Source organism: Solea senegalensis, linkage group LG5 (genome assembly GCF_019176455.1).
Source record: "Solea senegalensis isolate Sse05_10M linkage group LG5, IFAPA_SoseM_1, whole genome shotgun sequence".
Lineage (NCBI taxonomy): Eukaryota > Metazoa > Chordata > Actinopteri > Pleuronectiformes > Soleidae > Solea > Solea senegalensis.
Genome location: NC_058025.1, coordinates 7,932,673 through 7,952,080, shown reverse-complemented (window position 1 = coordinate 7,952,080; position 19,408 = coordinate 7,932,673). Strand labels below are relative to the sequence as shown.

General features: G+C 41.4%; 2 protein-coding genes and 1 long non-coding RNA gene across 7 annotated transcripts in view; 2 read left to right on the top strand and 1 right to left on the bottom strand.

The window, feature by feature from the left end:
- The window catches only part of sgsm1a (small G protein signaling modulator 1a), a 29,361-nt gene that overhangs the window by 655 nt on the left and 9,298 nt on the right, over window positions 1-19,408 (bottom strand). The window contains exons 3-24 of one of the 3 annotated variants that reach the window (XM_044026286.1): window positions 19,254-19,329; window positions 13,274-13,436; window positions 12,844-12,996; window positions 12,681-12,748; window positions 11,320-11,465; window positions 10,685-10,822; window positions 9,411-9,535; window positions 8,812-8,879; window positions 7,955-8,118; window positions 7,444-7,579; window positions 6,607-6,736; window positions 6,075-6,139; window positions 5,695-5,840; window positions 5,116-5,244; window positions 4,844-5,026; window positions 3,171-3,242; window positions 1,894-2,979; window positions 1,659-1,783; window positions 1,385-1,467; window positions 1,132-1,241; window positions 918-1,014; window positions 269-436 (exon numbers count right to left, since the gene is read on the bottom strand). In XM_044026286.1, coding sequence (XP_043882221.1) covers window positions 269-436; window positions 918-1,014; window positions 1,132-1,241; window positions 1,385-1,467; window positions 1,659-1,783; window positions 1,894-2,979; window positions 3,171-3,242; window positions 4,844-5,026; window positions 5,116-5,244; window positions 5,695-5,840; window positions 6,075-6,139; window positions 6,607-6,736; window positions 7,444-7,579; window positions 7,955-8,118; window positions 8,812-8,879; window positions 9,411-9,535; window positions 10,685-10,822; window positions 11,320-11,465; window positions 12,681-12,748; window positions 12,844-12,996; window positions 13,274-13,436; window positions 19,254-19,329 — 3,631 coding nt within the window. Of the gene's footprint in view, window positions 1-268; window positions 437-917; window positions 1,015-1,131; window positions 1,242-1,384; window positions 1,468-1,658; window positions 1,784-1,893; window positions 2,980-3,170; window positions 3,243-4,843; window positions 5,027-5,115; window positions 5,245-5,694; window positions 5,841-6,074; window positions 6,140-6,606; window positions 6,737-7,443; window positions 7,580-7,954; window positions 8,119-8,811; window positions 8,880-9,410; window positions 9,536-10,684; window positions 10,823-11,319; window positions 11,466-12,680; window positions 12,749-12,843; window positions 12,997-13,273; window positions 16,155-19,253; window positions 19,330-19,408 lie in introns of those variants that run through there. The other 2 variants (XM_044026287.1, XM_044026288.1) reach the window with 2 other exon arrangements.
- Window positions 419-4,876, top strand: LOC122769618. Its single transcript, XR_006360454.1, has 3 exons — window positions 419-481; window positions 1,141-1,281; window positions 4,814-4,876. It is a non-coding gene; the product is annotated as an uncharacterized LOC122769618 (long non-coding RNA).
- slc6a4b (solute carrier family 6 member 4b) overlaps window positions 9,849-19,408 on the top strand; it is a 33,875-nt gene continuing 24,315 nt past the window's right edge. The window contains exons 1-2 of one of the 3 annotated variants that reach the window (XM_044026290.1): window positions 9,849-10,259; window positions 18,359-18,529. The gene's annotated coding sequence lies outside the window, so the exon portion shown is untranslated. Of the gene's footprint in view, window positions 10,260-16,466; window positions 18,135-18,358; window positions 18,530-19,408 lie in introns of those variants that run through there. The other 2 variants (XM_044026289.1, XM_044026292.1) reach the window with 2 other exon arrangements.

The following is a 19,408-nucleotide window of genomic DNA, read 5'->3' as shown; positions in this document are numbered from 1 at the left end:
TTGGAAAACAGCCTGACTTCTTCTGAATTCTGGCATTTTTGTCAGCATTCTAAGATTAGTCAGTCTGGCTTTTTTCCATTTTAAATGTTGTTTTCAAAAAAATTAATGTGTGGCCCTAATCCTCTTCTGTAAGAGAGTGGTGGCCTCCATAAAGCAAGGCCCTTGCTTAAATTACATAGAAACTCATACAAACATACCTATGTGTAGTATATAACTACATTTTTTGCTGACACACTGGACTATTTTAACAAAATGTGGTCTTTTTCACCATTAAAGAACTTGATGATATCAGTGAAGTCCATGTTGTTCTCCAGGATGATGTCCCTGTAGATCTCCACCAGTGCCAGGGCAATAAAGAGGACAAAGTGACTGGAGGACACGTACTTAGCCGCCCATATTGTTTCCCATACTGAAAACACATCCTCATATACCAGCTCTGGAAGACAAAGAACAACACGGCCACTTATACCGAGAATAGCAGGTGAGAAAGTTAACAGACAATAGGGATGTGCAGTATGACCACATCCACTGTCTACTGCGTTATCCTCCACATGAGGGTCACAGGGACACCCTGGACAGGTCGCCAGTCCATCGCAGGGCCAACTTATAGTGACAAACAACTACTCACTCACACCTACAGCTACGTCAGTGTCCAATTAACTTCTGCATTCCCCACACAGGGATAACATGCAAACTCGCAACCGCTTTGCTGTGAGGCAACTGTGCTATTTTGTAGTTCTACCTTTGAATATGCCAATTAAACTCTGGAAGGACAAATCCTTCCAGAGTTTAAATAACTGCATGAACCGTTAACGAGCGGGTGAGAGATTTGGCGTTTTATCCAAAAAAGAAGAAAGGCGTGTGTCTCTGCTTCCTCTAATTGGCACAAAGTCTCCTGGTCTGTACCCCCAATTTACCTCGCTTGAAATCGAGGAGAAACCAGCGGTAGCAGAAGTAGAAGTGGGTGTAGTCTCCGTTTTGGTGCATTAGCTCAAACAGCTCAGAATCCAGGATCTAAAAAATGATGGGAACAGCACAGATTCAGGTGAAGTGTGTGTAGAAAAATATATAATGTAAATAATGTCTTACTTGACTGTTATTGTGTGTGTGGGTTCACTGTTGCTGTCTTACCTGGATTAGGGAACGCATGTTGGCGAAGTGAGTGTCCATGGCTCCTCCATGTGGGAAGTTTTGATTCATTCTCTTCATGAGCTCAGTGAAGCAGCTGAAGGCCATGGCCTCTGAAAGAAGGAAGCAGAGAGAGGAACCCTGAGTGAAAAGGTGAGTGGGAGAACACTCCTAAGATGTTTTTATCAATAACTAAAAATACACCACATGTCAAGAGAGGGTGGAAAATGAGAAGTGAATCAGTGTGTTGGGTCACCATCGTCCAGAATGACTAGAAGTGGAGCCAGCAGATCACACATGCCCTGTACGTAACCGATGTCAAGGTGCCTCCAGATATAGCTGTGAATGAACAAAGACAGAGAGGTGAACTTGAATGTTGCTCTTTGTGAATCTGAGTCATACTTTTGATTTAGACGTAGGCAACTCTTATTTTTATATATGTTGAAGTTTATATAATACACTTTCTCTGGCATTTAAATATAATCCAATCATCAAAGCATTTCCAAAAAAAACATGAATTTTGCCTTTACCTGCACATAATGTTGCGCAGCTTTTCTAGGTTTGCAGGAGTGAAGTACCAGTAGTTCCTGTCACAGCGCTGGACGTCTTTCTCGATGCGGTGCAGATTTAATGTGTACAAGTCCAGAAGCTCTTGCTAAAACAAACAAAATGATGACAAGGAACACAACAATCTTATAATACAGTTGGTTTACTTGAATGTATATGAATCTGATTAAAAAAATAATAATAATAATGTGAGCATACAGAGAAGCTACTCCCAGCAGGTTGTAGAGAGGCCCCTCCATTTTGGGGGTCAAAAGATCCAGGCAGAGAATCAAAGTGGGGGTACAGGCTCTCCATCTCTGGCTCCTCAGACAGCATGGACTCGGTCCCCTCTGGACTAGGCTTTTCCCGCTCCTCCCCCTGCCTGAGTTCCTCAAAGGAAGACGGGGTTTCACAACGGCCCTTTCTGCTCCAAGGCACCATGGAAACTTTGGCTTTGGGGATTTCTTCCATCTCTATGGCTGAAGGAGACTCGTCCGATTCAGTCATGACTTGAGCCTCCTCTTTCTGAGAGGCACAGCAGGCTCCTCTTGCTCTGGCATCTGTGAAAAGGTTTGTGTCCAGGGGAGCCACAGGATGCTGAATGATTTTCTCTTTAACCTCTGCTGACTCACTCACTTGTACCACTTTTTGGAGATTTTGTTCCACAGGTTCTCCCCTGGCTGGTGTAGCAGCTGCTACTATCACGGTATCCTGATTGGGTATCACTCCTCCAGTTTCTCCTGACTCTAAAGATCTTTTAATGTCTATATCCAGGCCTTTATCTTCCATCTTGGTTCTCTCTATTTTATTACGTTCTGACTCTTGAGCATCTTCCTGGTTTTTATTGAACAAACGTGTCTCTTTGTTGGCCATCATCTGCTCGTCTTCCAGCGGTTGAACCATTTCATCATCTACCACCTCAGTCTTGGTATTTTCTGCCGTTTTGGTCACATCAAATGCGTTTCCCTCCTCCTCCTCTTTGTCTTTCACTTCAACTTTCTCGTGACTGAGCTTTTCCTCTACAACACTTTCACCCTCTGGCCCTGCAGCTTTGACCATGCCCTGTGATGTCTGGGGACCTGCAGCATATTTCAGTGATGTATCAGGTGCAGTGGCATCCTCTGTGCTGAGTGAACCATCAGAAAGGCCAGAGGTGACGGAGAAGTTGCGGGACGAGGGGTGTCCAGAGTCAGGAGAGCATGTTCCGTTCTGCAGGGCTCCGTTGGGCATCTTTGGCACCTGTTTGGCCTCTTCCGTCTTGGGCTCCGTTTCAATCTGGTCCACCTCCTCTACGGACTCAAACACCTGAAAGAACAAGCCAAACGAAAGCAGGCTACTCCAGGGGAAAGGATGGGAGGATGTGAAGAACTAGCAGGGGACAGGATGGAGGGAGGCATATTGCTTCCGAATGTTGCGATCACATGCATTATTATTACCGTTGTCATATAATGATTTCAAACCCCTTGCGGAAGGTGTTAGGGAGAACTTTTATTTACCTGTGTGCTGCTGCTGGAATTGCTGTGCAGATGAGCCAGACTCTGCCTGTCTGAGCTCTGGGAGGAGTGGGACTAAATAATAAAATATATTCAGAGGTTATGGGTTTTAATACAGAACATTACTTATTGATTAATAGTCTTACTACTGTGCCTTGTATGTTCACATTAAATGAAAGAGGCTGAGATGTACTGACCCTGTACAGATCTGGTGTTACATGTTCTGAGTGATCCAATCACAAGTGGACAGCTCTGGGTACAGGTGTGAATGTACCAGATATGCTTTGACTTAGATAGCTTCCGGAGGTGCCACTTCTGGCACTGCTGGATTTGATCTGGCCCAGACAAAATGGATGCTGTCCATGGACAAAATATTTTTGGCAAATATGCAGTGCTCTTGGCAATTTATAATCTGGTGGTTTTTATGGTCTAAATATCTTCAGACAAATGTGAGCCACTGCTGTGTTGCAAGATGTGGCACAATTGGCGACACATGGCCATGCAGTGGTCAGCTTTGGGCCTAGACCTGACAAACAGGAGCCCAGATGCCATCGTTTCACAGGCCAGATGAAAGTGTCACGTATTAAAGTCCTGGCTATAAAAATTTACTACCTGGGGAGGATGCACTCAAGTCTAATTTCTGTCACTTCTCAGTGTTTTCTGTTTTCTCTACACTAAAATATACAGCCACCGTTAACACTAAACGTCACATATTGATTATTATTATTTTTTTAAGTTAAACTTAGTTCATGCCCTCCTTACTTCACTAGACACTGATATCAGATCCCTCTGGATTGCTTTAGGTTCCTTGAAGAAGAGACAACTGACCTACAAATGGTTAGTAGGCCAAAATGGAAGTGAAAGCAGTGTTACTATAACATTTTGAAATCCTCGCCTGAAAGCCTTAAAAGGCATGAAACCTTAGCCGGAGTCCAGTGGCTTGAGCCCTCGTCCTCCACTGCACCGGTTGAAGTAGGGTGATCATAGATAGTGAACACGTGTGTTTACGTCACAAGTAACATCGACGGGGAACTATCTGATCTGTCCGCTGAGATTGCAGACACAAAGGCACAAGGCCGATTCATATCCGATTTATTTCCACATACAGGCCTGAAACTGATCTGATGATCTGAATCCATGTGCCCCCCCCCCGGCTTATGCCGTCATGGGTCATATATGATTTGTGCCACATGGGAGGAGACAAAAAATCAAATTGAGGCAATGTGAATGTATATTTGCATATGGAGTAGGAAAGTGAAATCACATTCCAGGTAGTTAGAGAAGATGCATTCAAATGTCAGGCATGGACTGTCCACTTGTGATTGGATCTGTCAGGACAGATTTATCAATCATATTGTCAAGCACAACCTTTCAAGAGCTAACCATTTTTGATTTGTAATATCGCAATATTCAGGCTTATACGTGTATATACTGTTACTTTTCTGTAGTTAATGACTGACTGATTCCCCCTTTTTACCAACCCGAAACGCTGTAATAGTGCTTTTATAAATATATATAAAATAACCAATTAACCATTTTTAAAATGTTTTTATGACTTCTGTTAGAGCCCTTGAATTGAATTGAATTCATAACACAACAACTCTCTTTCTCAGAGTGCCCGGCTAATCTGTGAATTATCATTCCAGTGTGACTGTCGGTGTGTGCTCCTGCTTCACCTCATTGCTCACAGTGGAGTCGTGATGGATCATCTTCTGACTGGAACTGTCTGTGCTCGCTACAGAGGAGCACTTTGCCAAAGCTGCAGCGTGCTGCTCCTTCTCACGCTGGCGGACAATCTCCTCGCAGCCTAGCCACTCCTGCATGGTCTGTTGGTAGTGCACTCGGACCTGTTCGTCCACCTGGCGTGAAGGGTAAAAAGGTCAGGGGTCAGGGGTGAGTGGTTCGGTTGTAAAAATGCTTTGGAAGCAAAAATGTGAATATAACAAACCTCCTTCCTCTCGGTTTCTGACATTCCAAATTGGTAATGACCAAGCAGGAAAGGCCACACCTCTTTGCGCAGAGAGGGCTCCACACCACCAAAGTAGACCAGACGAAGCAGCTCCTGTTCCTCTTCAGACTGAGGAAACAAGACACGTCTTCTGTCACTTTGGTCACTTTTTCCTCGAGTGGAAGATGGAGCAATGAATGAAAAGTAATTATGATAGAGAAGATTTACATCTTCATTCAGTTATACATATATATATAAAATAATTATAATGAATAATAACTACTTTGTCAAACATTACTCCAGGTAAATTTGACTCATAAAACTAATTAAGCCAATACGTCTGATGTCCATATAAACTGTAGATGTGGACAGATGGGGCCATTAGATGTGTCTCATGCACACACTGTTGTGAGACTAATGGTGTGAGCCGCATGATTAGCAGATGATGAATATGGATGAGACAGAAGAGTGGCAAAGCCATGCTGCAAGTGGACGTGTGTGTGTGTTTGTTTTTTCAGCATACTGTCTGTGAATGTGAAGCGTTGGAGTGTGTGTGGGAGTGCCATCAGGGATGCTTACTCTGCAGTCCTGGAGGAACGTCTGCCACACTTCTGCGGTGAGTCCTTTGTAAGCATCACACGGAGCGTCAGGCGCCACAATGGTGTGATTGACGAGGGCCGAGAGATGTGTACGCACAGTGGAGAGGTGACGGCAGTACGCCAGCCCTAGTTCAACAACACAGGGAATTAAATGATGCCTTTTAAGAAGCTAGAGATAAAGAAATATATACTAATATTTAAAGGTCCAGTGTGAAATTGAATATACTATGAATATCCTCTTATTTGGAAAAGGAAAGAGTGAGTGAAAGAGTGTTCTGTTACAATCTACAGTCTGACCATTAAATGTCACTGTTTCTTATACACTGGACCTTCAAGTGAATACAAAAAGTCATCACATACAGCCATAAAATGCCCGGGAGATGATCTGATACTTCATGTTGTCGCAGAGCAGCTTCAGAGGAGCCCTGCAGGAAGATACAGCACATTTTACTGATGAAATGACAAAAATAATGTAACATGACTATTCTCTATTCTAAAAAGGTCATTAACAGTACATTGAGTGCATATTTATAACGTCTAGTTTTTAATTGTATCCTGAATATATGAATTATATCTAGAGTTTATTACACCGCTGTGGCTAACCTTTCTTAAATGTTAACGTGTTTTTATCCGTCTTGCTTATCACCTCGTTTTCCTCGACACATTCTCATGCCAGCGATGTAGTAAATGTCACATAATTGTCCTCTGGGTAATTGCTCTGTTCTTGCTTCTTTTTGCTAATTTTCCCAGTTTCCCCCTTTTACTGTTGAGAAGCTGTAGCGTGGCACTGAGGGATGGCAAAGTGAGAGGGTGTGTCTGCACAGACTTTAGAGGTTTCCCTGTCACGATCCATCTCAATGTGTTTCTAACTAGGAGTGTGTTTATCTCTCACCTCTCATGGTTACACCCCCTGGGTGTCACGCCGTCAGAAAAGCTCCCCTGAGAACAAGAGGAACACGATGACTTCCTGAGAGTGGGATGCCACATTGTAGCTCCCTGATCCATCAAGTCTGGGGGTGGCACTGCAGAATCCCCAGGAAAAAAAGAAAACAACCTAGCATTATCATCTTGAATGATGCTCCAATTCCATTATTTTCTCAGGCTATTGAAACTCAGCTGGAAGCACTTTTGCATGAGCAGGATGAGGTTGATCAGCTGTGTACTAGTGAAAGTGCTGATTCCTGTTAGAGAGAAGATCAGGCATGCAAACTGGAATTAAAACACAATTTGGAAGTGTAAAGCCATCATATCCAATTACTTAATTACCTAGAGAATTAATCGGGTTAATTTGATCAATCAGTCATCTCTCCATGGCTACCGAGTCGTACGGCAGTAAAAAAAGGCGTGACACAAGGGAGTGAGCAGGGAATTTAATAAGGAGACGCATCAATAAACTTTGCCAGAGGTGCTAGAGAGGCCACGAGGATATTAGATGCAGGGAATTTAGGCAAGGCAAGCTGACGGATAGACAGACAAGCCGAGGTGTGACAGTGTTACAGCTGCCTCCTATGAGTGAGGAGGATTCTTCAGGACAGCTGCAGGACCTCTGGGGGTCAACAAGTGTCCCTGCTGTGGAGGAGCCCTGTCCACTCAGTTGGAGGGAAGGGGAGGAAGTCAGATGAGGAGGATGAGTTACAGTCACTGTTATAAACAACATCTTCATAAACATAATCCCGAAAGCCCCACGGGAGCCGCTCATGTTAATTTGCTTCTCTGGAGCGAAACTCACCAAACTCTGATTGGCTGTTTGGAAAGAGGATGCGGAAGACGTAGTCTGTGGCCTCCTCGTCCTCCTTATCTGAAACTGAGTCTGAGGAACCCGATCCCTGAGGAACCCTCTTCCGCAGCTTAGGAAACACCTTTCCCTGCAAGGAGAATATTAATCTAATTAAACTAATGCCAACAAGAGAAATAGCTAAACCATTAGAGCCCAGCTAAGCCATCCATGTGCATTAAAGATGATGAGCGTCTGTGTGCTTAAGCCCATTAATAGTGGCTGAGTATGTGTGGGTGGATTCTTTATTTAGTTGAGCTGTAGATGCAGTGTAATTAAAACATTCATCTACTAAAGTATGCACTTTCTGTGTGGTGGTGCAGAGAGAAAACATTAAGCCATGATTCATCAGTATCACACTCACCAATGTAGCCAAAGAGCCAGTGCAAATATATTTAAAGGCAATGGATTTATTGATTTATTGTGTTCTGGATCTGAATCCATAGCAAAGACCTCCTGCTCTGACCTTTCCCCTCTGGGACCAGAGCGGAGGGTCCAGCTGGCCATGAGGAAGGAGGCCGTTCTCCAAGCAGGAGAGGAACTGGAGCAGATGGCCTCCTCTAGGGAAGCGAATTGGAGGTCTTTGAATTCCATCCTGACTGACCAACACCACTGTCCCTCCACTGTCCACTGCAGAGGATTAACAGGAAAGTCACACTTTATCAAACATATTCAGGGATTTATTTTTTCCCAGTGTCCATCACAACCTCCTAAATCATACACACATGCTCACAATTAAGTCCGGGGAAGTGTGGTGACTGCAGGTAGTTAACACTAGAGCTGGGGTTATCTACTGATTCCCTCAATCCATTTGTTTCTGATTCACAAGGTCCCAATTAAATTCGATTTCTGATTCTATCTGATTCAATATTGATTTATTTCGCTATGTATGTATGTATGTATATATATATGTATATGTATATGTGTGTATATATATGTATATGTCTATATATATGTATATATAGGTATATGTGTATATATATATATGTATGTATATGTACCAAGTATATAATTTTTTCTATATATATATTTAAAAAAAATATGTTATATGTTATATTAATTTTCTTTATTACTTTAGGAAAATTAATATAAGATATGACACTCTGCCTAAATGACTCAGGGGAGGCTTTCAGGGGGAATTGTGTCCTTTTCAGACAAGCCAAGCTCCAATTAGTTCCTCTGTAATTCAAACTATGAATATATTCATGATGGAATTTTGTTCGAGAGGTACACAGTAGCATGAGAAGACAGGAATAATATAATCGGTCATTGAAGTTGAGTGTAAAATATTAGTTTCAGGACAAAAATTTGTTGTGGACCCACCTTGTTGATGACAGTGCAGGTACACTATCTCCTCTAGAGGGATAGTCATAGCATAGTCCCAGTACACACTGAAAAACAAAATCAGAAACTGTAAAATAAAAACCTCTTACTAGACTTCACAAACTAACGGTAAAATTCAAATCCATCAGCATGAATAAAGATTTCAAGGACCATTCATTTCACGGCTAATGAAGAAAGCATTGGAGAGCATGCATACAGATTATGCAGGCGCAGAGCTGCAGTGAGTAATCAATTTTTTTTGGAGAGAGGATCCAGGCGCACACACACAAAGGAACATAACATGGTTTGCTAGGGTTGAGAGATGTCTGACAGCGTCTCAGTCAATAAACCATCTGCCGACTGCTGGTGAGCTCAAAATAAGCCTCATCAGATCAGCAGCACTTGCTCTAAATACACAGAGCCCCACACACACAAACAAACGCACTGTATTATTCAGCAACATCACAGTGCTAGACAAACATCTTTGAGGAAGCACAGATTTTCTTGGTTTGAGATGGATTATTGTTATCAAATGCAGACTCTGCAGGCAGACACAATCACCACAATCATAATCCATTTGTGGCTGGACAATTTTGCACCTGCGTTCGTAGTCCAAGTCTCCAACAGAGCCGTTCATGAGCTGATTTGGCGTCCACTTCAGGGTCATGATGTCAGCGGTTTGGTGCAGAGAGAGGTAACCTGGTATCGCCTCCATGTCGTCCCTCTGAAACAACCACCAGGATGGATGATTTTCATTTGACACAAGAACGGCATGGATATGAATCATAGAAGTAGTTGTGCAGACTGTGCTGGTGGAGAAGTAAGACGTGTGCTGACACAGAAATAGCTTCTTTGATCATGAAAGAGAACAAATCAAGAGAAACGGAATGTCGCTATTTTAGGGCAGGCTGGTGTTATCTGGCATATGTTATGTTGAAAATATTCTTTTGTTTTGTGATACATTTATTCTTGTAATAACAGGATTTTTGGTAAATTTGGCAAAAAAAAGTATGACCAAGGACACATTGGCATACAGACTAGCGGAGCTGGGAATCAAACCAACAACCTTCAATTTGAAAGACAACTTGTTCTACCTCTGAGCTACAGTCGCTGGCATATTGTCACATTATAGTAGTCAAATAGCAATGTTGTTTAATCTGTTGATAAAATCTTTTCTCAACGGACTTTGTAGTTTGAAGCAATCTTTTTTGACCTTCTAGAGAAATGTTTGAATATAAACAAATGGATGTTACATTCAAGTCATTGTCACACCAAACACTTCTGAGTGACTCTTATCTGTTTTTCTTTGGGTGAGCTGGAGCCACGGCCAAGCAAGCGGCTGCAGCTCATCTCTTCTTAAACCAGATCCACAATCAACTCCCTGCCAGATCGTGGTCTAAACTCCACCTGCCAGCCCTGACTCATGACTCTGCCTTCACATCCATCACGTGAGCCGAGATTACTTTTGCACCTCTACCACTCTGTTTGTCTCTTTGGGGTGTCTGCATTTAGGGTTCACTAGTTTTTGAGCACTGCAACACTATCAGCTCCACATGACCCTCTGTGTTGCTTAGTATAGCCTCATTTAGATCATTGTGTCACCTAGCAACGTGCCTGTGCTGCACACAGGAAGTGATTTGTTTTATGTCAAAACAGATGGAGCAATATTGCACTAGTAAAGCAAGTCTGGTGCAAAGTTTCAGTACTTAATGCAGTTTAACAGGATAAATGATTCTTGATTCCCTGTGTTGCCTTGGCCAGGTCTGATAGTATTGCTTGACGGATTTCAGACGCTCAGCAACATTATACTGCACAGCTTTTAACTGAGATATTGTTTATAGCTACACAATGACATATAAAAAGAGTCATTTACCGGTTGTACAAGTACGTTGTTTTTGCCGAACAGCAAAGTCGCCCTGTTGTTTTGATGCAGTGATTCCACATATTCACGAGCGGATGGCGAGGGGGAAGGGCGTTCGTCCATGCTGCTGCTGGAGTTCCGTTTCTGGATCTGACACACAATACATCATATCAGATAACCAACATCATAAACCGCTCGGAACTAATAGCCATCTATGGAGAATTAATCACTGCTGGCCAGTCACAGGACAGCCATTTTACATTAATTAAACAAATTAACATTTATTCATCATGTGCACCACTGCATCCTTCCTTTCACTTTCAAGACCAGTAATGTTTTATGTGGAAATGCATATTTAAACACCAATTACTATATAACTGTACAGTCAGGAGTAACTGCAGTATTTTAAGATGTTCCCAGCTGACCTATTTTTACAGATAACCTGACGACTCAGAAGTGTGATAGTCTCAGATACACTCTGTTCTCTTCATGTGTCTTTACTTGGGACACAGTGTGCTTCACCTAATGCCATAATCTGAGCAGGAAAGACACAGGAGAACAAATAACCACCGGGTTAGATGCACAATTAAAACTCTAAAAAATAAATCTTAAAAACCTGCCAGGCTAAGTACTAAATTATTACTTACACAAAGCGCAGGCCTTTTAGTGGGAGAATCTTGCCTGCAGAAGCCGCCATGGATGCGATGCCTTTGCACCAACTCGTCGGCAGACGGGTCAGTCCAGAAGTGGTCAGCCGTCTTCATCTTTGTGTACTCCAAAGCACATGGTCCAACTGTGAGAACCAAGGGCAACAGTTACATACAGCAGACACCGGCTGAACAATGATCAGGATGTGATCACTTGAACACACGGTATGTAATTTCCGCTGCTCGGGGTCTCTTAATCAGAACGATGACAAAAGTTTGATAATGGGATCATGGGAATTATTGTCTCATTTGGCACTTTAACTATGGCAGCAGAACGGGCAGCAAACCGACCGTAATGAGTAGTTGCGATATCCGTTAGTGACACACAAAATAAGAAATAAAATAAAAAATCTAAAGACACCACACTAGCTAATTAGAAGTGTGGAATTTTTCAGCGTAGATGACAAAGTAGACCAAAATGAAATGGTGCAAAAATAGGGATTTCAATGGATTTTGTAATATATTTTATTACAGAAATTTATTTAATTTGCATGATAAAAGGAGAGACATAATTATCTTGCACTTTAAGTGAACAGCCTTTTGATCCTACACTGAAAAGTATATTTACTTAGTTTTGGTTCTCAAAATTTCTGTTTTGAGAATTCCTGCATTCTTCTATTGATAAACAGTCAATCCTGAATTGTTTTGACACACTCCTGGATTTATGGCATAAATATATGAAGAAAATCTAATTCAAAAGGAACAGGTCACATTGCTCCTCCTTCTTCCCCTGCATTATTGGGTCTGTAAATCCTACTCCTCATCACACAGGTTAAATTTAGTCATTTACTATGAACGATAGTTAAATATATGTTTAAGAGAGCCTTTAGAACTTAAGTTAAATAGTTTTCCCTCTTCTTCCTGAGACATAGAGACCCACATCAGTGAGCAGTGACGCTCCTGCCATTTGCTTCAGTCTACTGTGTGATACAGAGAGTGTGCACAGGCACACACTTACAGTTTTGAACACTGGCTGCTGGGATTGACAAAATGAGAAAGTGTTACCACAACTGTTTCTAGAAAAAAAACACCTGGTTGACAATTAGGACATTTTTTGCTATTGAATTTCAGTCTTCAACTCCCTCAAGAGTGGCGGTTAACCGCAACTAATTCGACATTACAAGCGGAACTGATCATCTGCATAAATTAGAAGAAAACAGAGAAATGTACAATAATTATTTACCATATTAAATTGGGGCACACAAAAAGTGCTGTGGAGTACAGTGTTCTAACAACAGACCTTTTCCATGTGAACAAGAACCCAGTGTTGCATAAATACTTAAAAAGTCAGACATAAATACCTAACAAAGAGGCAAGGATATGTCCATCCACAGGGTCCATGAGAAAAGCCTCTTTCTCATAGTATTTACTGGAAGACAAATGGGAAAGTGAAATTTTGAAAGCGCAAAGAGTTCTCGTAACGTGACAGCTGGATGACATTTCACCGGCTTCTTCTCAACACACCTGCTGTTCTCCACCAGATAGAGGACGATCTTGTCCAGCACTTTCTCAAACAGAGCCGTCCGGATCCACAAGTTCTTGACTCCCTGTGGGGTGAGGCTGGGCAGTCGGGGCATTTTGCGAAAGCTGTCCTGACTTTGTAAACTCTGACTCCGTCTGCAGTAGGAAAGAGTTTACTTAATTTAAGAAACACAAGTAAGGAGTGATTATACAATTCCGTTCAGTAAAACTGCATGCGTTTGAAGCTAACGGCATCAATGATTCATCATTCATGAGGGATATTATCAACCTGAATTATTTAGAAGTGTTTTAAAAATGAGAAATAGTCCTTCACATAAGCAGAGGGCCATTTGTTTGTAGTGCTTTCGCCGGTACAAATGAACCAGCTTTGATTAAAAGCTTTGAAGTCCACTCTGATGTGTGCATCCCTCACTTTGTCTCCATGATCTGCTCGTGCTCCTGGGCCTTCCTGCACAGCTCCTCAGCAGGAGCAAAGCTTTTCCCCACCTTCATGAACAGTGCTGCTATCTTGTTGCTACGCAGAAAGCCGGCTGCTCGTCGCTTTAGCCCGTGCAGAACACAGGCCTCCACTGCAGCTGTTTGGAAACAAACATACATTTAGGAAAAGAAAATATTCATAAAATTGTAAGGAATTAGGAATTAAGATAAGGAATTATTTTATTAGCTTTATCTTTATATTTAACACATTTGGAGGTAATAAAAACAGCTGTCAACAATGATATTAATAGGTGTTAAAAGTTGCTTGTTTTCACATTCACTAGAGTCAGAGCAACATTAGAATTCATTGGGAGTTGTGTGTCTGAGCACCTGAAACTTTCTTCTCCTTTAAGCTCTGTTTTGGTCTCCACCAGCAAAACCAGCTCTTAATACTAAACATTTTCAGGATGTAGAGCCAAAACAAGACCAAATCACATTTCACATGTTCATACATAGACTTCACAAGATTCTGGCATTGGTTTGGGGAGGTTTACTGTATAAGGATAATATGAGTAAAATATACAGCAGTGTGACCACAACATTCAACTATATTTTAGGAAGTATCTGGCAAATTTCTACTGGTACATAACAACCCCTTCAATTAAATCACGCCTTCACATAATTATTTTCACATCAGCTATGTTTATTCAATAAGCGGTAGTAGACACACAAGCCAATGGCATGATGACACAGATTTGCAGAAAAACATAGACCCCTCTGCTCTCTAGCACGTTCTCTCTCCTCTCCTCTCCGGCCTACGTGGCAGGGCCTGGAGCTGTGTTGACATTTGAGTTCTCTTTCAGGATTAATCCTGTGGCTCTTCTCTGCTCACATGGGGTCAGGGGGAAGGTTGGGGTTGCCATGGCAACCCCTGTTGATGGAGAGAACGAGCTCTGGGAGAGATGAGCGGAGGGAGGGAGAGAGGGAGGAAGGGCTGTCGCGACAAACAGCATTACAATATCTGTCTTTCCATCATCGTTACTCCTTCGCAACGCTCTGGCCTGTCTCCATCCTGTCGCCCTGTTAACCTGTCACTGCTCTTACGACCGTACACACACTGTTTGCAGGGTTTTATACTAAAGGGTCATCAGAGCCATCATCTTTCACATATTTTTACTATCTTTTCTTTCTACATTTGGCTCCTTTCTGTGCTGCTGTTCCCTGATGCACCACAGTGTACGAGAGCAAGAGGCTAAATGTCATGACAAAGGCTACTATTAAAAGGTCTCCAGATATAATTCACCCTCTTTACTCCCTCATTATCACCACTGGCTTGTCTTAAATAGTCCAAAAGGATGCAAAGGAAGCAGATCCCAGATCGTTAAACTTTTTAAAGAGGCTCTGTCAATAGCACGTCATATTCTGAATAACAATCTGCATTTTAAATGAGCAACAACACGTCATTAGTTTATCGCGTGTCTGGAAAAATTGTTTTCTTTCCTTGTATGGATTAAAAAAAGGAACGTTTTAGTACGAGACATTGGCTGGAGACATTCACATTAAAGACCATCAACATAATTTAATGATTTATTTATCACAAACAGCAGCAAATGTTGTGTGCAGAAAATGCTCATTATATCTGTGGCATCAGCCCTTTGTGCAGTCCCTCCTGGTAAAAAACAGCCAACACACTAAATTGCCTCTAATCACCCTGTATCTGTGGCAACTGAGTGCATTAACACAAAGCCACAGTCACACAAAGCTGACCGACACTTCAGTGAGACCAGCAAAAGGCACCATCACGGTGGACGTGGAACAGCTCTGAAAGGATTAATCAATACATCAATAGGTTACTGATTATTCGGAGATCCCTTTTGCAATTTAGCGTTTGTTTTGTTGTCTCTGAATGTTTTTAAATTATTGAATGCTTCAAAAGTCCACAAGTAAAGACAAAACTCTACTGAAACAAAAGCAAATAGGAGAGAAGCTGTAATCCGCAAATGTGTATGTATATTTTTTTTAGTTGATCTGTAAAGAATATTCAGTTATGTCAGCAGCCATTAGCTTTGAATAATTCACAGTTTTTAATGTCTTTATCAAGCTCATTACATCATATTGAAATTGTATAAAATTGTTTCAGGGTTATAACATTTGTCCATGGAAGGAGAATTGTTTTGACCTGGTAGATTGTAAGAAGTGAGGATGAGTAGAGTAAGGACTAAAAAATGCAGTTAAAGAAATGGCTGGATCTTCCAACTTGTTGAAGTCAACTTTCGGAATTAAAACAATGCTATTTTAGCTGTAAGCCATGCTGTTAAAATCCATACATGTATATTGGCATTTAACCAGACAATATAACAGGTAGCTCTTCTCTTTATGCATAAACAAGTAAAGATGGTGGATAGTTGTTGTACCCTGGAAAACCAAAACAAAACGTTTACCAGATCACCAATGATCCCGAGAGGCAACAGAGTTGAATTACTGCCATTAAAAAAAACCCCAAAACATTAAGACCGAGCACAGAGGGCGAAACCATGGGAACCCACAGGCAACAAATTACACTTGTGTAGTGATCATTCCATATCAGGCACAGAATCCACTGCTTAGTAACTTTAATATATAGTTCATTTATACACGGTTTTATTGCTATGTCTAAGCGTTCTCCGTGTATCAGAAACTTGAAGATCTTGCCTGGGCAGCTTATCAAAGTAGCCAGCATGGTGGAGGCTAATTGGTCCCTGGTGAGCTGCCCGAGCTCATCTCCCATCCTCCTCCACTCACGCTTGTGTCTGAACAGACCACAGCTGAAAAAGGACGTGAAGTAACAATAGCCACTGTAGGGATCACAGCAGAAGTCAGGTGGAGGAGGACGCTGACTGTCAACAGAGCAGAGAGATGAGAGGGTCATCCACAGTGGCAACAAGTCCACTGAGATGTATGATAGTTGTTGAGAGAAGGACTCGTCCCAGTATCACAATCTGTGCTCTTTTAATGACCCTCCAAGAGAAAAATAAAACCGTAGAGATGATTAGAGGGTGGAATGAAACATCCATCATCCTCTTTTTCACAATACAGAAAACAGTTTAGCTCTACTTTACATCACATTATGAGGAAGTCATCAATCTGTGTCCTGTGAAAAGTCTGTAGCTGACTTTGCTCGTCCTATTTATTTACACCACTGTATTTTAATGTTGGTGATAATTACTTCAAGAACTCGATATTTTCTCAGGTGGTACTTGATATGAAAAGGTTTAAGAACCACTGTATTAAGTCATTAAATGACCATGATGTGTCATCAGATATTAAGGAAACATTGAAGTGAAATACTGGCTTCACTGGTAACAGCCAGTTTTATGATTCACTTAAGTGTTTTTTGGTCTGTTGCGCCACCCACTGCCACTCACCCTATTTGCCAGCAGTTACTCATACACAGCAGCTATGGCTTGTAAATGCCGAATGTTACCAAACCTAAAAAAGCCTTAAAATACCTCTCAATGGAGAGGAAACTGAAAACGGATACACCTGTGTGGATAATTTTATCTTGGACAGCCGAGGCTAACGCGTGAAACTTTGTTGGTGGATATTAAACATACATATTTGCTGGTGTACATATTTTACATGCATCCCCCCTTTATTCTTGACTGCTGCAAAATGTATAGGGATTTTCATCGTCTTTGTGTGATTTTTCCTTTATTGTGTTATTTGTCTAAAGTTAGTTTTAACTCATACTGTAGGTGTCTGAATCGATGATGTTCAGGTAAAGGTTAATGTATCTGTTGCCACAATATTAACTGTTACCCTGACAACACAGTAAAATGGTGACTCACTCATACACAGATTTTTTTTTTTTTTTTTTCACTTTCTGACCAATTAAAGTAGTGTCACCCAAGTCTGTGCAACCAGAGACTTGGTTGCTTTATAGAAACAGTTTCTCCATATTTTAGTTTCCACGGCGATGTGATGAAAATGACACATTCTTGAACACTCCTTTTAACACAATGACATCTCACATGTTCATATCACAGATAAAGTACATTATCCTCTATTATCGTATGAGTTAACAACCCATCTGTGTCTGCACGGACGGCTTCCAACTCGTAAAAAAATATTGCTTTTCTTGCGAGCTGAGAGTCATTTTGTTCACACGCCGAAATCCCCAAAATTGATTACAGCTTGCCAGACGTGATGAGTGCATGTGGGCAGTGTTTCTCTCACAATAATCCCGCTGCACTCGGAGGAAAGAACAATAGCGTTTTGGTAATTAGAAATGATTGAACTTTACAATGTCCTTCAATATCGCACTAATTGTACACTTTATGTCAATGTTGAACAAAAGGTATACGATTTAATGCCAGGGATCAAATCTTAACTTGATTAATAATTTAGCAAATATATTCTTGCTGTTAGATGAAGATTGACACTGTTATCAGTAAGGACCACCAACTGTCATGCTTCGCTTTTGTCTCACCTGGGCATGCAATCAGTTCACCTGTGGGCGGGAGCACACCTGCTCCCAATCTAATCATCAAGCATCTACTTATTTCCTGGTTCTCCAGCCTCTCGTTGGAAGATTGTTACAGACCTTTCTGTGGAAACCATCTCGGCTCTCTAGAAGATATATCTTAGTTCTCGTTATGTGCTTATAATCTGCTATTTGTTAACTAACTCCTGTGCTCAGAACTTCTTCCCACGTGCATGCTGCCATTGACGCCTTCATCTCCCGTTCCTGCTTTGTTCATCCCTTCATCCATTAACCCATTCTTCAGTAAACTGTTAAACTGCGTACTGGCTTCGCCTGCCTGCTCTTGGGTCCAGCACCACCTCGCCTTAACACCAACTTCTGGTCTCAACTCCAGGTTTGCCTTAACACATGAAATAGTTTTTATCATGTTTATGTATTTCTTGTTTTGTTCTTGTTTCCCCCCTCCATATGAGTTGATTATTTTATCTTGTTGCCTGAAAAGTTGTAAATTAGGCAGTGGCTATATTTTGGACTAAATGTTCATTAATGTGCAATATTCCCATTGAATAATAAAATGGATGGATGGATTTCTTTCAGTTGTTGCTGCTGTTTTTGCAGGCAACAGTGAAACACGGTGGAGGTTCCTTGTTGCATTTCTGGAAAAGGAGTTGGGCATTTGGTCGGAGTCCTTTTAAGCTGAGACAGATACAAGCAGATCCCAAACATGGAGACAAGGCCATTAGGAACTATCTTCAGCGTAAAGAAAAACAAGGACTCCTGAAAGTGATGGTATGTCACACACAGATCTCTGACCTCAACATTATTTAGTGTGGATTATATGAAGAGATGGAAAGATTTAAGACAGCACACATCCACACAAGATCTGTGGTTCGTTTCCAAGATGACGAGAGCAACCTACCTACCTGCCAAGTTCCTTTAAAAAAAAAAAAAAAACTGTACAAGTATAACTCTGAGAATTGATGCTGTTTCAAAGGAAAAGGTGGTCACACCAAATATTGATTTGATTTGGATTTTTCACTCTGTATAGTAGTGAGGACACTCACAAGATATAATGCATTCCTTAGCCCCTTACCCTAACCTAAACCTAATTCCAACCCAAACCCTAAAACCTTAGTCTTAACCCTCAAAGATATAACCCTCAAAGAGTGCATTTGAGGGTTGAAAGAATGTGAGCACCGGCCTAAATGTCCTTACTTCCTATGGTTTGCAGCTTTTTTGGTCTGATTCAAGAACACACACACAAACTTTACTTTACTCTAACCTTAACCACAAGACATTTAATCACACGCTGCATCAGCATGTGAATGACAAAACTATAGTGTAAAGCAGCTCATCAGGACTAGAAAAGCTCTATATAAATACAGACCATAATACCAACCCTTATTCTTCTGATTTTATTTGGTAGTAACGTAGTAAGTATTTGTACTTTGTTACATTACAACACTGCATATAAACACAAGTGTGTACACACACACACACACAGGCTACTTACCACAAAAGGACACGATGTGGCTGCTGTCTTCATGAACAAATTTCCTGGTGACGGCTTCCTCCATAATCTGTTTCACCTGTCAACAACACAGCAGATGCTGCATGACTCATTCATTAATATGCAATGTCTGTCTGTCTGTCACACACACAGTCTGA